The 24,168-nt window shown below is 40.2% G+C and overlaps 1 protein-coding gene across 1 annotated transcript; it reads left to right on the top strand.

Annotated features, from left to right (window-relative positions):
- The first annotated feature begins 4,751 nt into the window (after window positions 1–4,751).
- Window positions 4,752–23,971, top strand: LOC115114235 (ceramide synthase 2-like). The gene is made up of 11 exons (XM_029642314.2): window positions 4,752–5,142; window positions 11,558–11,719; window positions 12,583–12,700; window positions 13,049–13,167; window positions 15,488–15,545; window positions 16,062–16,112; window positions 18,852–18,944; window positions 19,415–19,543; window positions 22,100–22,209; window positions 22,471–22,627; window positions 22,720–23,971. Exons 2-11 carry the CDS (start codon window positions 11,559–11,561, stop codon window positions 22,936–22,938), a joined length of 1,215 nt encoding a protein of 404 aa, XP_029498174.1. The 5' UTR covers window positions 4,752–5,142; window position 11,558; the 3' UTR covers window positions 22,939–23,971.
- Window positions 23,972–24,168: the final 197 nt, after the last annotated feature.

Here is a 24,168-nt window from a genome sequence, read left to right as displayed (position 1 = left end):
GACACACTAGAAGGTGCATTCTGTGCTGTGCAGTAGGTCATGTAAAAATAGCCCATAGGGAGAACAGGTGACAGATTGACAGAATCAATGGGGATGTTTTGCTCTTGGCAAGTGCCTTCCATGGCTCGCTCACTATGTAGCTGCTGTCCATGGTCCTAATTGGTTATGGTTAGGTTCTGTTCATTCATCGTTGCTAACCTCGGAATAAAGCATCCGTAGTAATTCAGTAACCCCAGGTAAGAACTTTGACTTTTCATTCCTGTGCATCTGCAAGTAAGCTTGGCAGAAGTCGATTTTGCTGAACTTTTGACCTCCAGCTAAGCCCGTGAAAAAGATTGTCGATGTGTTGTAGTGGATACTGTTCAGTGGACAACACTGAGACTCCACATATCCTGATTCCACCGTCCTTCTTAAGGACTGGTAGGATGGGTGTTGCCCATTCACTCACGTTGACCGGCCCCATGACTTTGTTCTTTCCTAGAATGTCCAGGTCATCCTTGACCTTTGGTCTGATAGCATAAGGTACAGGTCGTGCTTTCAGAAACTTTGGTTTGCTGTCTGGCTTAGTGCCTAGCTTCACTGTAATGTCTTTCATACTACCCAACTCTCCAGGAAAGACTCCTCCACGTTTCTTTAAGATGGCAGGTAGGCTTGTCTCCACGTCTTAGTGTTCACACTGATGGCCTGTCCAGTGTGATTTTCTCCAACCACAAACATCCCAGTAGTGGTAGATAGTCCCCTTTCACGACGTATGGGGGCAGCTTGTCAGTTTATTGGCAGCTTATTCAGTTTAACTGAACTATGACATCAGTGATGCCTGTCACGGAAACAGTTTCACCTGTGTAAGTCTTTAACGCGATGTGTGTGCTGGCTGATGTGGAAGGTGTTTCATTGTCTTTTTGTTGACTGTGTCTGACACCAGAGATACAGCTACCCCTGTATCAATCTCCATACGCACCGGCTGTCCCTCTAGCAAGTGAGACATAGTAGCTGTGCGACCCCCCCCCCCCCCCCCAGCAACAGTCAGTATATTCAGTGTGACACCCTCGTCTGATGAGTCACTCCCCTCTATGTTCTCTTGCTCCACAGCGTGAACATGTCTCTCTCTATCTTTTGTTGGAATGTCACTTTCTTGTTTTCAGGCTTTGACGTTTTCTCTGAGCTACTTTTGTTTCTGCAGGCTCGTTAGGAGTTTTTAACCACAGGCTCAGAAACCCATGTCCTTAGAGCAGCATGTACAGTCTTCAGAAAGTGTTCATACCCCTTGACTTATTCCACATTTTGTTGTGTTACAGCCTGAATTCAAAATGGATTGTTGACACAGTACACACAATACCCCATAATGACAAAGTGAAAACATTTTTAGAAATGTTTGCTTATTTATTGAAAATGAAATGCTGAAATATCTCATTTACATATACTACTGTTCAAAAGTTTGGGGTCACTTAGAAATGTCCTTGTTTTTGAAAGAAAAGCACATTTTGTTCTCCATTAAAATAACATCAAATTGATCAGAAATACAGTATAGACATTGTTAATGTTGTAAATTACTATTGTAGCTGGAAATGGCAGATTTTTTCAAATGGAATATCTACATAGGTGTACAGAGGCCCATTATCAGCAACCATCACTCCTGTGTTTCAATGGCACGTTGTGTTAGCTAATCCAAGTTTAACATTTTAAAAGGCTAATTGATCATTAGAAAACCCTTTTGCAATTATGTTATCACAGCTGAAAACTGTTCTTCTGATTAAAGAAGCAATAAAACTTCTTTAGACTAGTTGAGTATCTGGAGCAGCAGCATTTGTGGGTTCGATTACAGGCTCAAAATGGCCAGAAACAAAGAACTTCCTTCTGAAACTCGTCAGTTTATACTTGTTCTGAGAAATGAAGGCTATTCTATGCGAGAAATTGCACTTACGAAGGTGGTTTGAAATATCTGATTCCATGTACTTGCTGGTGTTCAGACTGCAGGAAAAAGAACAGATCCTAATCAGATTTGCAAAAAAAATTAAGGATTTGAGTCACTTCAAATTGCCAATGTGAACAAGGCTTTAGTTAGTATCAACTATTAGTCTTGTCTTGTCATCTTGCCTCAAATTAGGACAATTGCTAGAGGTGGACAATGAGTTCAGAGCTGGTAGCTGTTTCTATTTTTGCTAACCAATGACCTCATCTGGTAACCTGGGGTATTTACAGCTCCATTTAGTGCCAGTCCTTCGTAGCTTGTGTCATCACCAGTGTTGTTTTGTGGTAATGCAGACAAACAGAAATCCATGAATTCATGACGTGATTATATGGGCATGTAAACATATGTAATGACTAGGGTCAGGAGTTTTTCACTGACCATGTGAACTGACCAGGAAAGACTCTGGGCCCTCACTCATTACATTTCTAGTACTATTATCAATTGCTGTACCTTACTTTTCTCAGGTAAGTTGGTGTACACACAGCAACCTCCCAGGAGTGTAATTCCAATATGTCTCTTGCAATTCCACCTCCTAGTGAGTGAGTGACCTACAACAGTTGACAATGGGCCTCTGTGAAGGCATATCCATTGGCCCTTTGTAATTACAGCTTTAGCAATGGAAATGAATGGTGTGTGACCAGTGACAGAAATGATGCTATTGTAATAAGACAAAGAGTTATCACCAAGTTAAAATTGCATGTGAATTGCTTCCAGTTGACGGGAGCCCAATAGGATGATCTGAATAACAGCCACACCACCCATCCCATTAGGCAAGCAATTAGCGAGGCAGATTGTGCCACAGTGGGTTCTGACAATGTAGTAACCTGGTAGGCACAAAGCTTCATTCCTACCACGGACCAAAGCGTTGACACTGCATGGAATATCACGTGTTGAACCCTAACCTCGAAACATTTTGGATGGTTGACATACTTAGAAAATAAATAATCCAGTATGTATTCCCCATAAAAAGAGAGAATATTTGCGGTAACTTTACCAGAGTGATGAATAGAGGATAAAGTAGTGGCTGTCAGGGTAGGTCTCTGTGTAGGGGTAACTCACTCCTTCTGCCACCAATGTAGCACCCTCTGCTGTTAATTCCCACGTCAACTCAGAGACCATTTCCTACATACGTTTTCATCTTTGAATCTACTGAACAAAAATATAAATGCAACAATGCAACATTTTCAAAGGTTTTGTTGAGTCACAGTTCATATATGGAAATCAGTCAATTGAAAAAAATGAGGCCCTAATTTATGGATTTCACATGACTGGGCAGGAGTGTAACCATGGGTGGGCCTGGCTGCCAAGTGGGTGCGCCCATGGGTTTTTCGCACCTATGAGTTTTTCCCCACAAAAGGGCTTTAATACAGATAGAAATACTTCAGTTTCATTAGCTGTCCAGGTGGCTGGTCTCAGACGATCCCGCAGGTGAAGAAGCCAGATGCAGAGGTCCTTGACTGGCGTGGTTACACGTGGTCTGCGGTTGTGAGGCTGGTTGGACGTACTGCCAGATTCTCTCAAATGATATTGGAGGCGCCTTATAGGAGAGAAATGAACATTACATTCTCTGACAACGGCTCTGGTGGACATTCCTGCAGTCAGCATGAGAATTCCACTCTCCCTCAAAACTTGAGACATCTGTGCATTCGTGAGACAAAACTGCACATTTTAAAGTGGGCTTTTATTGTCCCCAGCACAAGGTGCACCTGTGTAATGATCATGCTGTTTAATAATTTTGATATGCCACACTTTTCAGATGGATGGATTATCTTGGCAAAGGAGAAATGCTCACAAACAGGGGTGTAAACACATTTGTGCACAAACTTTGAGAGAAATAGCCTGTGTGGCTGGCTGGCAGTAAGTGTGGAGGGTGGGCGGCAGTGTGCACAACTCGTGTTTAAGTTCCTTGACTGCTGATCCACTTGAGTACACACAAGGAGTGGCTGACCAAACATAGACCTATACTTCAAGTTAGCTTGGTTTCTTTTGACCTTTTCAAAGGGAAGGCAAGCAAGCTTGACGATGCCAATAAAAGCTCCATGGTGAAGAGTGGACAAACGTTGACGCTGCAGGAGGGCATTTTCAATTTGAACTGATGAAAGTAATCAACAAAGCAAAGAGGGTGTGACTGAGTGCCATGTTTGAAAAATGAATGTTCAGAAAGGCTGTCTTTCCCCATCCTTGTACGAACCATCCTGATCTCATGAGCTCACATTCTGTGTAGCAAAACAGAATGTAAGCTCGCAAGATCAGGATGGTTCGTACGATACTAGTTATTTCCCAGATGGAATAGATTTTCAGTAGCATTGGAGAAATTCAAAATGTAACCTGTGTTTGGAGACAGAGAGTGAAATGGTCCCTGCTTCTCCAAAATAATATATTTATTAGATCACTAAACTTGTGACCTCACAACACATTCCTTAGCTTAGAGGTTTCATTTACATGCGTGTTGAAGACTCAGAGCCTGGTTCCTTTCTAAGTTTCTTCCTAGGTTCCTGCCTTTCTAGGGAGTTTTTCTTAGCCTCCGTGCTCCTACATCTGCATTGCTTCCTGTTTGGGGTTTTAGCCAGGGTTTCTGAATAGCACTTTGTGCCATCTGCTGATGTAAAAAGGATAACATTCATGCATGCCTCAGAACAATACAAAAGAACTCCATACAGGCACTAAATAATTTAACTTCTGTGTCACACAATGGTCAAGTAGCACACTGACATTACATTTGGCCTTGATTCAAGGATGGACAAAGTGCTATCCTCAAACAAGTTATACCGTAAGCATATAGCCATCAATATTCTATATGGTCATTTTCAGTCACATTTCAATTACTGGTAGATAGACACATTTTTTTACTTGGTGGTTAGGGAGAGGAATTTAAGCAGAGCACCTTTTAAAAAACGGAGCCATAAAACCATGACCGTTTTTTCTTCTGGTCTTCGTTCCTCAGTGGAGCTTAAAAACTTTCGCACACTGAACACACCCCTTTTGTTAAATCGCAAACGCTGTTTTGGCATCAGTGGAATCAAAGGTTCACAGCGCAGTTGGATCTTCAATTGATCCCCGACGGAGTTTTACAAAGAAAAGAGAGAGGGAAACTCGCTGCTGGATGGATTAATTGCTGATTCGTCTTTTTATTTGTCAACGCACCCTCAACTACTCCAGCCAAGCTCCGACAGGTAGTTCGTTATAACTGTTCTTGTTGCGACCGTTTTTACCTAAACTATTAGTTCTCAATATAAATATTATGTTATTTGTATAGAATCAACAATCAACAAGTTAAGATAGATAATTCATATATATTTTGATATAGGTCAACCAGGTGAAATAGTGTTGCCTATTTGACTTTCTATTAAAATAACAAAATGCATTGATCTCGTTAATTAATTGAATTATACACTTTTCCCCCACAAAGATTATTGTTTCTCATGATCACATGATTACCATCCTGACACTGTAGCCTAACTTTTCAGCAATTCTGATGGGTTTTTCATTATTAAAGCCCCCATGCAGTCTTTGTAATTTTATTTTTTAATCATCACTTTGTCTAATAAATCAGTGTGTGTGCTTATTTAATGAAAATAACTCCAAAATATGTATTTTTTTAAAATCATTTATTTCCCTGAGCCTCCTTTGGCCCTTGAAATGCTCAGTCTGTTTTTGGAAACAAATGTGAAGATATTTACATACACATCCCTGATTGGCTGATATGATGGTATAGAGCCCACCCCCTTACCCAAATGAACAGTCACTGGTCTATTACAGAGTCATACAGTTGAAGTCGGATGTTTACATACACTTTGGTTGGAGTCATTAAAACTTGTTTTTCAACCACTCCACAAATGTCTTGTTAACAAACTATAGTTTTGGCATGTCGGCTGGGACATCTACTTTGTGCATGACACAAGTAATTTTTCCAACAATTGTTTACAGATAGATTATTTCGCTTATAATTCACTGTATCACAATTCCAGTGGGTCAGAAGTTTACATACACTAAGTTGACTGTGCCTTTAAACAGCTTGGAAAATTTCAGAAAATTATGTCATGGTTTTAGAAGCTTCTGATAGGCTAATTGAAATAATTTGAGTCAATTGGAGGTGTACCTGTGGATGTATTTCAAGACCTAGGGAGAAGACACTGCTCCAAAACCACCATAAAAAGCCAGACTACGGTTTGCAACTTGCACATGGGGACAAAGATCATACTTTTTGGAGAAATGTCCTCTGGTCTGATGAAACAAAAATAGAACTGTTTGGCCATAATGACCATTGTTATATGTGGAGGAAAAAGGGGACGGCTTGCAAGCCGATGAACACCATCCCAACCGTGAAGCACGGGGGTGGCAGCATCATGTTGTGGGGGTGCTTTGCTGCAGGAGGGACTGGTGCACTTCACAAAATAGATGGCATCATGAGGGAGTACAATTATGTGGATATATTGAAGCAACATCTCAAGACATCAATCCGGAAGTTAAAGCTTGGTCGCTAATGGGTCTTCCAAATGGACAATGACCCCAAGCATACTTCCAAAGTTGTTGCAAAATGGCTTAAGGACAACAAAGTCAAGGTATTGGAGTGGCCATCACAAAGCCTTGGGCGCCAGGGTAGCCTAGTGGTTAAAGCATTGGACTAGTAACCGGAAGGTTGCAAGTTCAAATCCCCGAAATCCCCGAGCTGACATCTGTCGTTCTGCCCCTGAACAAGCAGTTAACCCACTGTTCCTAGGCAGTCATTGAAAATAAGAATTTGTTCTTAACTGACTTGCCTAGTTAAATAAAGGTCAAATAAATAAAATAAAAATCCTATAGAAAATTTGGGCAAAAGCGTGTGAGCAAGGAGGCCTGCAAACCTGTGTCAGTTACACCAGCTCTGTCAGGAGGAATGGGCCAAAATTCACCCAACTTATTGTGGAAGGCTACCTGAAACATTTGACCCAAGTTAAACAATTTAAAGGCAATGCTACCAAATACTAATTGAATGTATGTAAACTTCTGACCCACTGGGAATGTGATGAAATAAATAAATCATTCTCTCTACTATTATTCTGACATTTCACCATCTTAAAATAAAGTGGTGATCCTAACTGACCTAAAACAGGGAATTTACTAGGATTCAATGTCAGGAATTGTGAAAAACGGAGTTTAAATGTATTTGGCTAAGGTGTATGTAAACGTCCGACTTCAACTGTGTATATATATAGAGAGAGAGTTCAGCCAGGTTTAAAACAGCTGCCATGTTAGTGCCTTAACAATATGAAAGTGCCTCTGACAAAATGAATTGAACCACTCACTGTAAACAAGCAAAACAGAACAGCCAATTTAACAGACATTTTTTTATTGATTAGCATTCAGGACAATGTGTATCCAAGTCTGTACTGTCTGTTATGGTGTCAACAAATTGCATATCTGCTTTCACTGGACATCTTAAAATGTTTGGAAAAGTCTCCAAAATAGAGAGCACACGCTTAGCAATGGCTGTGGAGGAGAAAGTGGCCATCTCTGAAAAGTCCGACAGAAACCGCATTGGCCAAACGCTCTATACAGTACATGTCTCGGATCTATTATAATCAGTTCACATTGTGACGTCATGATGTGGGGCCAAAAGTCCGACAGAAACCGCATTGGCCAAACGCTCTATACAGTACATGTCTCGGATCTATTATAATCAGTTCACATTGTGACGTCATGATGTGGGGCCAAAAGTTCACATTGTGACGTCATGATGTGGGGCCAAAAGTCCGACAGAAACCGCATTGGCCAAACGCTCTATACAGTACATGTCTCGGATCTATTATAATCAGTTCACATTGTGACGTCATGATGTGGGGCCAATACATCCACAGGTACACCTGAGCAGACTGAAATTACAGAATTTTCTTCTAACAGCTCTTACACAAAAAGGACATCATCATCATTTTCAGAATTTCAGGGTGTCATTTTGTCCTCATAGTGTAGAAATGTACTTTTTTTAAAGGCAGAGACATTCAAGTTTCTGTTTTTACTCACCCTCTTCTGAACCGTCAAACAATTTGATGGACATTGATGTATGATGTAGCCTGTTTCTGCCTCCTATTTCTGAACAGCTGAAATAAAAACTTGGTGGCAATTTGAATGAACATTTCCCCCCCAGGGTACACAGTACCAGTCAACAGTTTGGACACACTTACTCATTCAAGGGTTTTTCAGAATTGTTCTATTTTCTACATTGTATAATAATAGTGAAGACATCAAAACTATGAAATAACACATGGAATCGTGTAGTAACCCCAACAAAAAGTGTTAATCAAATACAAATATATTTTATATTTGAGATTCTTCAAAGTTGCCCCTTTGCCTTGATGACAGCTTTGCACACTCTTGGCATTCTCTCAGTCAGCTTCATGACGTAGTCACTTGGAATGGTGTGCCTTGTTAAAAGTTCATTTGTGGAATTTCTTTCCTTCTTAATGCATTTGAGCCAATCAGTTGTGTTGTGACAAGGTAGAGGTGGTATACAGAAGATAGCCCTATTTAGTAAAATACCAAGTCCATATTATGGCAAGAACAGCTCAAATAAGCAAAGAGAAACAACAGTCGCTCATTACTTTAAGACATGAAGGTCAGTCAATCAGGAAATGTTTAAGTTTCCTCAAGTGCAGTCGCAAAAACCATCAAGCGCTATGATGAAACTGGCTCTCATGGGGACCGCCACAGGAAAGCTAGACCCAGAGTTACCTCTGCTGCAGAGGATAAGTTCATTAGAGTTAACTGCACCTCAGATTGCAGCCCAAATAAATGCTTCACAGAGTTCAAGTAACAGACACATCTCAACATCAACTGTTCAGAGGAAACTGCATGAATCAGGCCTTCATGGTCGAATTGCTGCAATGAAACCACCACTAAAGGACACCAATAAGAAGAAGAGACTTGCTTGGGCCAAGAAACTTGAGCAATGAACATTTGACCGGTGAAAAACTGTCCTTTGGTCTGATGAGTCCAAATTTGAGATTTTAGGTTCCAACCGCTGTGTCTTTGTGAGACACAGAGTAGAAGAATTGAGGAGGTGTGATGATGTTGGGGAGCTTTGCTGGTGACACTGTCTGTGATTTATTTAGAATTCAAAGCACACTTAACCAGCATCGCTACCACAGTATTCTGCAGCGATACGACATCCCATTGGGTTTGCACTATCATTTGTTTTTCATCAGGACAATGACCCAAAACACACCTCCAGGCTGTGTAAGGGCTATTTGACCAAGAATAAGAGTGATTGAGTGCTGCATCAGATGACCTGGCCTCCACCCAATTGAGATGATTTGGGATGAAAAGCAGCCAACAAGTGCTCAGCATATGTGGGCACTCCTTCAAGACTGTTGGAAAAGCCGTCCAGGTGAAGCTTGTCAAGAGTGTGCAAAGCTGTCATCAAGGCAACGGGTGGCTACTTGAAGAATCTAAAATCTATTTAGATTTGTTTAACACCTTTTGGTTACTACAAGATTCCATATGTGTTATTTCGTCATTTTGATGTCTTCACTATTATTCTACAATGTAGAAAATAGTAAAAAATTAAGAAAACCCCTTGAATGAGTAGGTCTGTCCAAACGTTTGACTGGTACTGTAATGCCGTAGCACAAGCAAGACACAGTCTACACATTGCTTTGGGACAAATCTACCAGAGTTTTTGTGTGATGTAATCTTCATAGAAATGCTGCCATCAGTGGAGGCTGCTGAGGGGAGGACGGCTCATAATAATGGCTGGAACGGTATTTGACACCATTCCACTGACTCCGCTCCAGCCATTTACCACGAGCCCGTCCTCCCCCATTAAGGTGCCATCAATCTCCTGTGACTGACATATAGCCAGAGTTGCTGAAAGAGGAACTCTGCTTCCCAATAGCCAATGTTTGCACATTAAATCGCTATTGACTGCCTGTCTTGCTTGTTGATATGCTGTGTACATACACTGAGTATACAAAACATTAGGAACACCTGCTCTTTCCATGACATCGACTGACCAGGTGAATCCAGGTAAAAGCTGTGATCCCTTATTGATGTCACTTGTTAAATCCACTTCAATCAGTGTAGGTGAAGGGGAGGAGTCAGGTTAAAGAATGATTTTTAAGCCTTGAGACATGGATTGTGTATGTGTGCCATTCGGAAAGTGAAATGGCTAGACACAAGATTTAAGTGCCTTTCAACAGGATATGGCAGTAGGTGCCAGGCATACCGGTTTGTGTCAAAAACCGTAACGCTGCTGGGTTTTTCACACTCAACAGTTTGTGTATCAAGAATGGTCTACCACCCAAAGGACATCCAGCCAACTTGACACAACTGTGGGAAGCATTGGAGTCAACATGGGCCAGCATCTCTGTGGAACGTTTTCGACACCTTGTAGAGTCCATGACGAATTGAGGCTGAGGGCTAAAGGGGGGGTGTGACTCAGTATTAGGAAGGTGTTCCTAATGTTTGGTGTACTCAGTGCATAGCTTGTCTAAATAGCTGCATGCAGGCTAATTCCCCTCCTGAACAAAATAACATGAAATCGCTAGACTGCCTGTTGTGTGGCACTTATTTTTGCTTTGATTACTGTTAAGACAGACTAAGAACTACGTTTGTTGGAACAAGCGGCAGCGGAGTCACGGAGTGAGCGAGCGCAGAGCAGCAGCTGAAAGGACTCAGAGGGGGAAGTGCCCAGCAGAGGGGGAAGCATGCAGATGATCGTGCGCATAAAAAAAAATCCAGAGCCGAAAATCCAGAACCACATTCACTCTGATAATTTTGGGGGGAAAATCACAATTTAACTGCACCGCCCCTTTAAATCAAAGACGTCTGCAAAACAGACACCTATTTCCTGGGACGCTCCACGAAATTAGTCAATTTTGGGTAGTGTAAAAAATGTTGGATTTCAACTCATTTTAACATTCTGTGATGAAGAGCACATATTTAGCTTAATAAAATACATGTTTTCCTACTAGGTAAGTCCTTATTAGGTGCCAATTAAAGTAACAGGGTTGATGATTTCATCTTAAATCAGCCATAAATCCCCTTGTGACAGGGGGAATGGAAGATTGTTGTGTATAACAGGAAGGGACAATTGAATCACTAATCACATGTAATAAATAATAATCTTGAGAAATTACTTTGCAAAAGCAACAAAATAAGGAGGGCTTTACAATGATGGTGAAAAATTGGAGACATTTTGAGGTTATGCAGATAAAATTCATCCTAGGAGTCACAGAGTGCACAGAGGGACATGTCAAAAGGCTGAATCTTGGCCTTTATGTTAAAAATCGGATTTATTGAATTTTCCATGTGATCTATATTAAAGGGCACTTCATTTAATATAACAGGCTTTTACAATTCATTACTCGTGTACAATTTCTACTTATAATATCAAAAGGGACTCATTTCATGGAATGACCGAAATGTATTGCTGGTACTACACATATTACCTGCTATGTCAACCTCATCGTAAAGATGACACAAAAATGTTATCTGATTAAGAAGCATTCAGAGCATAGTCACACTGTCAGACTGACATCCACGATTCACAAATTCAACTCAAATCAATTATATATCATTAAGCCACTTATCCCTCTTCACGCCTTCATCCAGCATGGACCTCCTGCCAGATCTGTGGAGGCATGAGTACTGGCTGCCTCCTGGGATCACCTGGAGAGACATGGAGCAGATGCAGGAGTGTCCTCGACCCCGTGACCTGCTGTTCGCCTTGCCTCTGGCTCTAGGGTTCATTGTCCTCCGTCTAGTATTTGACAGGTAACTTTTTTGGAACTACTGTATGGACCACATCTTGGATACGATCTTCGTTTGCAACAATACTTTGGCCAGTAATCAACAAGAATGTGTGTCTGAAATATGAATCGGTGCCTTGTAAAAATAGGAAGATTCAGCTCACACAATGGAACAATCTGATTGCACAGAAATGTGAAACTGCACCCTTTCACTGAAATTAAGGGAAAGAGTGAAAATGTTCGAGTAATGGCATCAAGTATTTTTAGAGTTGAAGAATAGCATGATCTTTCCACAGTGGGACTGTTCCGCAGCACGGGTTTGATTGAATTCCCGATGAGGTCTGGTCATGCAACATCACCCGACAACAAACAGTAGCAGTGAAATGAAATCCGCACAGGTGGAGGCTGTATTGTTGGTTGCCCTGCCCTGTATGCCTGCGGGTGTTGTTGGCGGGTGTTGTTGGCGGTAGCGTAGGCCAATTGGGAATAGTAGAGGGAGCAGGTGTCAGCACTTTGCTGAAAGAGAAGAGCAGCAGCAGGTAGAGAGGAGAGAGGACGAGCTCTGTTGCTACAGCAGCCGTGTCCTAAGGTAACCCGACTGATCCCCGTAAGCTATCTCTGGCCTATCAAATGGCTTAAAGAGGTTATTACGGCAACACACAGACAAGTTTTAAGTTAAAGTGTTATTAGTCGTACGTACAGGATACACAATAATAATAATAATAATAATAATAAAAGACAAGCACAGCTATTCTGTATAGTACACACACACACACACCATGTATAGATTATCACAGAACTATAGAAACACACCTATATTGTCATTAGTAATACTACACCTCTTGCTATGAAGGTCAACATTTGCGCTTATGTTTTCCTCACCGCTAGGGTTGTGGCTCCCCCTTTGGGCAGATGTGTGGGGCTGAGGAGACGATTACGCATGGCTGTCGCTCCCGCCACAAAGCTCGAGTCATTCTACACCCAACAAAACCGACAACCATCTCAGGTTAGTGTCCAGAGACATCAAACTCTGACAATGATATGTGCCGGTCTCGGTCTCTTACGTCAACATAGCTGCTGGAAGTGTTTGCACTGTGGGAATGGAAGGGTGACGGGGACATGCCTGCTATAATAGTGAAATAGATCGTGCACAAGCATCCTGCTCTACGAGTTCCCGGGAAATGTTGATACAGGTGCATAACCACATAATTAAGTTACTGTGTAACTACATTGGAATAGTAACAGATTACAAATAGGTTTGGACATATTTTGGACGAATAAATAATGACTTTTAGCGAGAGCTGTAGTATATCTACAGCTGTAGTAATGTTCTGTCTATATCCTTCATATTTAGAGTGATATCATCAGTCTAATGGCACAATGTGATAAAACCCAGAGACAAATTGAGACCTGGTTCCGTCACCGCAGAAACCACGACAGGCCCAGCTACACCAAGAGGTTCTGCGAGGCTTGGTAAGTCCCGTCTTTACTAAGCAAAGGGTTTTTGCCCTTTCATTTAGCTTCATTCACTTGTATGACCATTTTTTCCCCCTATAATTTAATATAACCTTCATTTAACCAGTCAGTTGAGAACAAATTCTTGTTTATTTTACAATGAAGACCTGGTTATCCGGAAAAGGACCGTAAAATTCAATGAAGTTTGATGTCATTCCACTTTCATGTTGCCAATGCAGCTCAAGTTGTAAGACTTTAAGGGGCAATTCCACCACTTTTCAACATTTTCATTATCTCCAGCACAACACCAGTGTCTACATTTGTGATAACGGCAATATTTCTACCTTTTGTAGAAAGAAATATATAAAGTTAAAAAGCTCTACCCGATGACTTTATACATATATATTTTTAAATCACTGTTTAATTACTTTTAATCCTACCCTATGAGGAACTTTCTTATCTTTTTAACCACAGATCATAGAAATGCACTGTTTTCACATACAGTACCAGCCAAAAAGTTTTAAACAAATCAAAATATATTTTATTTTCGAGATTCTTCAAAGTACTCACCCTTTGCCATGATAACAGCTTTGCACACTCTTGGCATTCTAAACAAGCTTCATGAGGTAGCCACCTGGATTGCATTTCAATTAACAGGTGTGCCTTGTTAAAAGTTTATTTGTGGAATTTCTTTCCTTCTTAATGCGTTTGAGCCAATCAGTTGTGTTGTGACAAAGTAGAGGTGGTATACAGAAAATAGCCCTATTTGGTAAAGACAAAGTTCATATTATGGCAAGAACAGTCCATCATTACTTTAAGACATACATCTGGAAAATGTCAAGAACTTCAAGTGCAGTCACAAAAACCATCAAGTGCTATGATGAAACTGGCTCTCATGAGGACCACCACAGGAAAGCAATACCCAGAGTTACCTCTGCTGCAAAGGATAAGTTCATTAGAGTAAACTGCACCTCAGAAATTGCAGCCCAAATAAATGCTTCAGAGTTCAAGTAACAGACACATCTAAACCACAACTGTTCAGAGGAGACTGCGTGAATCAGGCCTTTGTGGTCGAATTACTGCAAAGAATCCACCTCTAAAGGACACCAATAAGAAGAAGAGAAGTGCTTGTGCCAAGAAACATGAGCAAGGGACATAGACCCTGCTAGGTAAAGCCCCACCTTATCTCAGCTCGCTGGTCACCATAGCCTCACCCACCTGTAGCACGGGCTCCAGCAGGTATATCTCACTGGTCACCCCCAAAGCCAATTCCTCCTTTGGCCGCCTCTCCTTCCAGTTCTCTGCTGCCAATGACTGGAACGAACTACAAAAATCATTGAAACTGGAGACCCTTATCTCCCTCACTAGCTTTAAGCACCAGCTGTCAGAGCAGCTCACAGATCACTGCACCTGTACATAGCCCATCTGTAAATAGCCCAAACAACTACCTCATCCCCTACTGTATTTATTTATTTATCTTGCTCCTTTGCACCCCACTATTTCTACTTGCACTTTCATCTAGTGCACATCTACCATTCCAGTGTTTAATTGCTATATTGTATTTACTTCGCCACCATGGCCTATTTATTGCCTTACCTCCCCTATCTCACCTCATTTGCACACTTTGTATATAGATTTGTTTTTCTACTGTATTATTGACTGTATGTTTGTTTACTCCATGTGTAACTCAAGTTGTTGTATTTGTCAAACTGCTTTGCTTTATCTTGGCCAGGTCGCAGTTGTAGATGAGAACTTGTTCTCAACTTGCCTACCTGGTTAAATAAAGGTGAAATAAAAAATCTAATAAAAAAAAACATTAGACCGGTGGAAATCTATCCTTTGGTCTGATGAGTCCAAATTTGAGATTTTTGCTACCAACCGCCATGTCTTTGTGAGACACAGAGTAGGTGAACGAATGATCTCTGCATGTGTGGTTCCCACCGTGAAGCATGGAGGAGGAGGTGTGATGGTGCTTTTCTGGTGACACAGTCTGTGATTTATTTAGACTTCAAGGCACACTTAACCAGCAGGGCTACCACAGCCTTCTGCTGCGATACGACATCCAATCTGGTTTGCAGGACAATGACCCAAAACACACATTTTTTGTTACTACATGATTCCATATGTGTTATTGCATAGTTTATGTCTTCACTATTATTCTACAATGTAGAAAATAGTCAAAATAAAGAAAAACCCTTGAATGAGTAGGTGTGTCCAAACATTTGACTGGTACTGTATGTAGACACTGGGTTGGTGCTGGATATGATGAATTGATATGATGGTTGAAAATGGCGGAATTGCCCTTTAAATTGTAACTAAAACCTGTGTCATTTTGCAGTTGGAGATTTTTCATCTACCTCATAGCGTTCCTAGCTGGACTCGCAACTTTGATCAATGTGGGTATTAGTATGAACTACAACCCTTCAGAAATGTGTTCAAATACATGTGTATTTGATTATGTGTAATTTATATACTTTGAGCATTTTCAAATAATGTGGCCCAAATCAACTACTTCTGTTGGAAGTATTTTCAATTACTTTCCAATAATCAGCCTACTATCTGAAAGAATGTTCAAATACTTATTTCCAAATATATTATTTCAAAACCAATCAGACCTGGTTCAAATGCATGGGAGTATATAAATATTTGTGTATTTGAGTTTTTTCAAATACCTGCCATTACTTTCCAAGTCTATTTCCAAATACATTCTAATATCAAATCAAATGTTATATATTTTTTAAATAAAACAAATATATAACTACTTGTGTTTTCAAATACAAAATATCAAAATACTTACTTCCACATGTCTTTGAAAGTAATTTAAATACCGTAAATAGTTTTTGAACCTAGGTCTGTTCAGGTCACATGGGCTTCATCTCCATGAGAAACTTGTTTACCTCCTTTCCCTTTAGAAATCCTGGTTTTGGGACCAGAGAGAATGCTGGACAGGATATCCACAACAAGTAAGCTCACATGTTCTGTTTTCTCTTCAATCCATGTCTATACCCTATACCTTTATAACCCTCTAGCTTTTAACTTAGAGAGCACAAATATGTATATGCCTTCAGAAAGTATTCACACCCCTTGACCTTTTCAACATTTTGTTGTGGTACAAAATTAATTGTCATTTTTTTGTTACTGATCTACACAGAATACTCATGTCAAAGTGGAAGAAAAATTCACTAATATAGATAAGTATTCAAACCCTCTGAGTCAATACATGTTAGAATCACCTTTGGCATCGACTACAGCTGTGAGTCTTTCTGGGTGAGTCTCTAAGAGCTTTCCACATGTGGATTGTGCAACATTTGCCCATTCTTTTTTAAATTCCTCAAGTTCTGATAAGGTGATTGTTGATCAATGCTGGACAGCTATTTTCAAGTCTTGCCATAGATTTTCAAGTCGCTTTAAGTGAAAACAAACTATTGTAGGCCCCTCGGGAACATTGGTAAGCAACTCCAGTGTATATTTGGCCTTGTGTTTTAGGTTATTGTCCTGCTGAAAGGTGAATTTGTCTACCTGTTGGAAAGTAGACTGAAACAGGTTTTCCTCTAGGATTTTATCTTAAAAATGTATCTCGTCCTTGCCGATGATAAGCATACCCATAACATGATGCAGCCACCACCATGCTTGAAAATATGAAGAGTGGTACTCAGTCATGTGTTGTGTTATATTTTCCCCAAACATACATTTTTTGCAGTTTTACTTTGGCATTATTGCATGCTTTGGAATATTTGTATTCTGTACAGGCTTACTTCTTTTCACTCTGTCATTTAGGTTAGTATTGTGTAACTACAATGTTGTTGAGCCATCCTCAGTTTTCTCCTATCACAGCCATTAAACACTGTAACTGTTTTAAAGTCACCGGGCCTCATGGTGAAATCCCTGAGCGGTTTCCTTCCTCTCTGGCAACTGAGTTAGGAAGAACGCCTGTATCTTTGTAGTGACTGGGTGTATTGATACACCATCCAAAGTGTAATTAATAACCTCACCATACTCAAAGGAAAATCCAATGTCTGCTTTTTGATTTTTACCCATCTACCAATAGGTGCCCCTCTTTATGAGGCATTGGAAAACCTCCCTGGTCTTTGTGGTTGAATCTGTGCTTGAAATTCACTGCTTGACTGAGGGACCTTACAGATAATTGCATGTTTGGGGTACAGAGATGAGGTAGTCATTAAAAAAATTATGTTAAACACTAGTATTGCACACAGTGAGTACATGCAACTGATTATGTGACTTGTTAAATGGACACTTCGGGATGTTGGCAATGGTGCCCTTTATCTACTTCCCCAAAGTCATATTAACTTTTGGAGACCATTTTTATGTCTCTGTGTCCAGTATGAAGGAAGTTAGAGGTAGTTTTGCGAGTCAATGGTAACTAGCGTTAGCGCAATGACTGGAAGACTGGAAGTCTATGGGTACCTCCTAGCAGCTAGCAGATACCCATAGACTTCCAGTTATTGTGCTAACGCTAGTTAGTAATTGCGCTAACGCTAGTTAGTAATTCCGCAAGCGCTAGTTAGAAACTTCTTTCAAACTGCACGCAGAGACATAAACATAGTATCCACATGTTCATCTGACTCAGGGGAAATAGATTTTTTTAAATCCTGAAGTATCGCTTTAAGCACATTTTTACTCCTGAACTTATTTAGGCTTGCCATAACAAGGGGTTGAATATTTAAGAAATTTCAGCTTTAAATTTGTTCTTAATTAGAAAAATGACAAAAAACCATTCCACTTTGACATTTATGGGGTATTGTGTGTAGGCCAGTGACACAAAATCTAAATTCATTCCATTTTAAATTCAGGCTGTAACTCAACAAAACATGGAAAAAGTTTTAGGGGTGTGAATACTTTCTGAAGGCACTGTACTTTTCTATACTGTTTTTGTCCCTTTAGTGTACATTACACACTGTAGGCTTAACCTTATACCAACAATGATATGACCTACTACACAATGGAAATATTCTCTGTTAGATCCAATCAAAAACCAGGTGTTGGTATTTGGTGCATAGTCGTGATGGAACAAAACATCCCCGGCCCTACCTAAGTATGAGGATATACAATATAGTTCATTATGGTTTGGAATTCCCACTCATTAATTTCCCCATTCATTTAGTGATGGACAAAGACATTCCCCGCAAAACACTTAGCTCAGAGCAACGGCTCATTGTCATCAGCAAAAATAACATTCTGTACACTTTAACTGTATAATCCCAAGTGTGCTTATTCAACTACTGTATTTACCTTTTCTATTATGGTTCTAAAATCTTGTTTTTTTTTGCAGATGAAAATGTATATTTTTCTTGATATTCAGCACCCGTACATAGCCAGTGGAAGTGCATATGTTACACCCAATCATAGTCATGCTGTAGGCTGACACTGTGTTTCCCTATCCTCAAATCAAATCCAATACAATTTTATTGGTCACATACACATGGTTAGCAGACGTTAATGCGAGTGTAGCAAAATGCTTGTGCTTCTAGTTCCGACAGTGCAGTAATATCTAACAAGTAATCTAACAAATTCACAACAGCTACCTTGTACACACACACGTGTAAAGGGATGAATAAGAATATGTACATATAACTATATGCATGAGCGATGGCCGAGCGGCAACGGCAAGATGCAGTAGATGGTATAGAATACGGCATATACATATGAGATGACTAAATGTAGGATGTGTAAATCCTCTGCAGCCAATTGAGAGGGCCCACTTTTGGTACTACCAGCTGGAGCTGGGCTTCTACCTCTCCCTGCTTCTCTGTGTCTCTGTGGACGTCAAGAGGAAAGTAAGTCCCTTTCATCTGCCTGCTCCTCACTTCCTGCCAGGACCATGATAATAAGCAGTCCCTATTTAGCACACGTGCTAATAGAGAAGGGCAAGGGTCGGGGTGCGGCATTATTTGCCGCTTCCGCATATTTCAGACACGATCAGCTCTACTGGCTGTTCTGCTATTTAAAAGACACTGTACATGTCACTTGTACTACGGTTAACAATAGACTCAAAGACCTGTCCGGTGAATGGATCATCGACTTCAAAGCTCACATTTCTTCCTCAGAGAAATAAAGGGTGAACAGGGTCTTTCAATGATTTAATCCCTGGTCTGCCGAGTCGTTGAGATCACGTTGAACAAATACGGCATAGCAAAGCATTTGGTATTCCCCAGAAAGGGTTTCTTCATGTTTGGATGTACACTACACAAAGTCGTACTTTTGACATTAGCTATCACATTACTCTACTTAGCTCTCTCATTTCTAGGATTTCAAGGAGCAGGTGATTCACCACATTGCCACCATCTTCCTGCTTGGTTTCTCCTACTGTTCCAACTACGTACGGATAGGTACTCTGGTGATGCTGCTTCACGACTCCTCTGACTTCCTCCTAGAGGTAAGAGCTGGATCACAGCCCAGCTAATCTCCCCATAAACATCAGTCTGTATGTTCTAAGATATTCAAAACCATGTATTTCACTTGGGACCGGTGAAATGTACTGCACCTAAACAGGTTAGAGCTTGTCTGACATGTTGGGAAAATGTCTCTCCCCACTGGTCTCACTATTTTTGTCATTCAATGAGGAACAAAATGGTCAAATTAGCATGGGTCTTATGACTCACTAGCCCTGTTTATACCTGGTTCTAATTTGTATCCTTTGTCCTGATCTTGTCCACATTCTGATTGTGCCCACATACAGTTGAAGTCAGAAGTTTACATACACTTAGATTGGAGTCATTAAAACTTGTTTTTCAATCACTCCACAAATTTCTTGTTAACAAACTATAGTTTTGGCAAGTCGGTTAGGACATCTACTATGTGTATGACACAAGTAATTTTCCCAACAATTGTTTACAGACAGATTATTTCACTTATAATTCACTGTATCACATTTCCAGTGGGTCAGAAGTTTATATACACTAAGTTGACTGTGCATTTAAACAGCTTGGAAAATTCCAGAAAATTATGTCATGGCCTTTGAGCTTCTGATGGGCTAATTTACATAATTTGAGTCAATTGGAGGTGTACCTGTGGATGTATTTCAAGGCCTACCTTCAAATTCAGTGCCTCTTTGCTTGACATCATGGGAAAATCAAAAGAAATCAGTCAAGACCTCAAAAGAAAAATTGTAGACCTCCACAAATCTGGTTCATCCTTGGGAGCAATTTCCAAACGCCTGAACCACGTTCATCTGTACAAACAATAGTACGCAAGTATAAACACCATGGGACCACGCAGCCGTCATACCGCTCAGGAAGGAGACGCGTTCTGTCTCCTAGAGATGAACATACTTTGGTGCAAAAAGTGCAAATCAATCCCAGAGCAACAGCAAAGACCTTGTGAAGATGCTGGAGGAAACAGGTACAAAAGTATCTATATCCACAGTAAAACGAGTCCAATATCGACATAACCTGAAAGGCCGCTCAGCAAGGAAGAAGCCACTGCACCAAAACCGCCATAAAAAAAGCCAGACTACGGTTTGCATCTGCACATGGGGACAAAGATCGTACATTTTGGAGAAATGTCCTCTGGTCTGATGAAATAAAAATATAACTGTTTTGCCATAATGGCCATTGTTATGTGTGGAGGAAAAAGGGGGACGCTTGCAAGCCGAAGAACACCATCCCAACCGTGAATCACGGGGGTTGCAGCATCATGTTGTGGGGGTGCTTTGCTGCAGGAGGGACTGGTGCACTTCACAAAATAGATGGCTTCACGAGGAAGGAAAATTATGTCGATATATTGAAGAAACATCTCAAGACATCAGTCAGGAAGTTAAAGCTTGGTCGCAAATGGATCTACCAAATGGACAATGACCCCAAGCATACTTCCAAAGTTGTGGCCATCACAAAGCCCTGACCTCAATCACATAGAACATTTGTGGACAGAACTGAAAAAGCGTGTGCGAGCAAGGAGCCTACAATCCTGACTAAGTTACACCAGCTCTGTCAGGAGGAATGGGCCAAAATTCACCCAACTTATTGTGGGAAGCTTGTGGAAGGCTACCCAAAATATTTGACTCAAGTTAAACAATTTAAAGGCAATGCTACCAAATACTAATTGAGTGTATGTAAACTTCTGACCCACTGTGATGAAATAAATAAAAGCTGACATAAATAATTCTCTCTATTATTATTCTGACATTTCACATTCTTAAAATAAAGTGGTGATCCTAACTGACCTAAAACAGGGAATTTTTACTAGGATTAAATGTCAGGAATTGTGAAAAACTGAGTCTAAATGTATTTGGCTAAGGTGTATGTAAACTTCCTACTTCAAATGTATTTAGACAGGTGTAGACCATCAAAAGACACATTGTGATCAGATCTTCCTAACCATCCCCGGAGATAGTCAGACATGCATTGTGTCTGGATATCTTACAAGTGTAGACAGATATGGACAGAGAAACCATTTGAATCATAATTATTCCGCCCTCTAATATTATTGGCAGGTAGCACCATTGACTGGTTAAATCAATATGTGTCTTACAATAAGTAAATATTATTTTGAAAGAATAGCTATGAAATCATTTGCATAAAGGAAGGACCAGGAAATCTGGTCACAATCCAGACACAGTGGATGGAAAACGGACACGTTTTAATACCATGTGTAGACACATTTCTGGAGATGTGGGCACAATTAAAGAATGTAGACAAGATCAGGACAAAGGACCCATGTTAGCACCAGGTATAAACGAGACTTCTTATTCATAGTCAGACATTAGTGTGACCTTGGTTTACCTGTAGTGCCAAGAATGTGAACCAGTCTGTCAATTATAATTCAACACCAATAGAGAGAGAATTCAAGAGACCAAAAGCTAAGTGTAATGAATTTTATGCACATTCATACATATTAGCCTCATCGCCTAATTTATTCCAATAGAAACATATTTCAATGTTAAGCATTTGTTTGCATTATGGATCCATCTTAGAATATATTACTGTTTTTACAGTCTGCAAAGATGTTCAACTATGGCACGGGCTGGAGGAAGACGTGCGACACGTTGTTTGTCATTTTTGCTGCTGTTTTCCTGGTGACACGCCTGGTGGTGTTTCCCAGCAAGTAAGACCAACTCAGTGGTGTCTCTTAGTTCTAAATGTTTTTTCATGACATTATAATACCATTAACGTTGTGCGCAATTGTGAATTTATTCGTAATTGATAGTGAATGCTTTTCATTGGTTACTTAATTGTATCAAATCGACTTTATTGGCCATCTAATCCACAACAATGTCTTAGAATATAATGGTTTACAACTGGGATATATTGACTCTAATCATTGCATTTACTTGCTTCCTCTTCACCTCCCTGCCCTGATTTCTAGAATAATCCACACAACTCTTGTGTTGTCCATGGAAGTCTTTGAACCCTTTGCTGGCTACTACTTTTTCAACCTTCTTCTGATGGTGCTACAAGCACTTCATGTCTTCTGGGCCGTGTTAATCCTACGGATGGCCAACAAGTTTCTATTCTTGGGCAAAGTGAGTATATGAGGTCACAAAATGTCCAGGAAACAAGTAGCCTATCACATGTTTCATGAGTGTTCATGGTGTGTATCTTTTTGTGTCTTTAGCTGGATAAGGATGAACGCAGCGATGAAGAGAGTGAGCTGGATGAAGAGGACGATGACAAGGGAGAGGGGGAGGAGAAAGACGAAGAGGGGGAGTGTTGTTGGGAGAGAAGTAAAGATGCCCTGAACTCCAAACTGAAAATGCTGAACAAAAGCTTTGTCTTAAACAACCTGACCAATCACAGAGCTGCTATTGTGAGCAAGATGCGCAAAGCGAGGTAGAATTATGAACCTAGACAGAGGGATTGTTTTCTGTCAACAATTAAGTTACATTATAGACCAGTTCGAATGGAGTATTTTTTTCTCCATCTGGCCACTATTCCTCTCCGCATAGTCTACTTGATAGCAATTGGTCTGCCTATTTCAGTCTTTTCAAGACTGGAAAACTCTGTATGAAAGTGTATGAAAGAGATTGCTTTCAGATTATTTGTTGAATTAAGAGATTCATGCTTCAGTATACTGAATGTTTGTCACAAAATGGTTTGATATCTCTAGGAATTGTTTTGAGTGCAGTTTTTGTAATTCAACATGTAGTTTTTCAACTATATAATTGTATTTCATGGTCAAGATTTATAATAGTGGGCTTATCGTGATGCTCCAGAGCTTTTGTATAATTTCAGCCAGTAATTTAGAAAGTAGTGCTCGAGAGTCCCCTAAAGTGGTGCACAATAGTGTACTACGTCATCCAATTCTTACAATATGTTATGAATTTGTAAGTGATACATCTCTTCTCTTAACACGTATGGACCCAGAATCCAGCATCTGACCAATTACACAAGACTTTAGTTCTGGGTTAACCAAGGTTAGAGTAGGCTACACTGTTGTAAATGATAGGGCTATATAACATCTGTAATGCAATTGCAGAAAAACGGATTTGACTAGTTTTGCATGGATCAACATAATACACTTTAAAAATTATAGTATAGTGTGCTAGCCTAGCTGGCCTAGATTACACATGTCCTAAAATGTATCTCCGGCCTAGATTACACATGTCCTAAAATGTATCTCCGGGTGTGACTGGTGTTCTTTTCGTTTGACCAATGTATGACGTTTTTACCAAGACATTGGTAAAAAGTATGATTTTGGAACAATACATGATTTAATTCACTGAAGTCCTGCTATGCTAACACTTTGAGTTTTCAATATTTAATGATCTTTTGCATTGAATTTACTCAATTTACCTTTGGGCAGAGGGGTGCAGGTCATTATGTCATAGCAAATGCCGCCTAATAGCATCCTTTAAATGGTGAATAAACCATCATTTTGGAATGTATAGGCCTAACTTCAGTGACTTTGGTAATTTAGTTTAAACTTTTAATCATGTGAAATGCAATGTATCAATTGTTGCATGACACAGAACTAGGGATAAGTGCGTGTTGTTGGTGTGGTCCCACAGACGAGGCCTACCTGTTTTTAAAACCTCTACAGGATCGGTGGTTCCCCCGTGGGACG

This window comes from Oncorhynchus nerka, linkage group LG9b, assembly GCF_034236695.1.
Source record: "Oncorhynchus nerka isolate Pitt River linkage group LG9b, Oner_Uvic_2.0, whole genome shotgun sequence".
Classification (NCBI taxonomy): Eukaryota; Metazoa; Chordata; class Actinopteri; order Salmoniformes; family Salmonidae; genus Oncorhynchus; species Oncorhynchus nerka.
The sequence above is the reverse complement of the archived record's forward strand: the minus strand, read 5'-3'. Positions and strand labels throughout refer to the sequence as shown.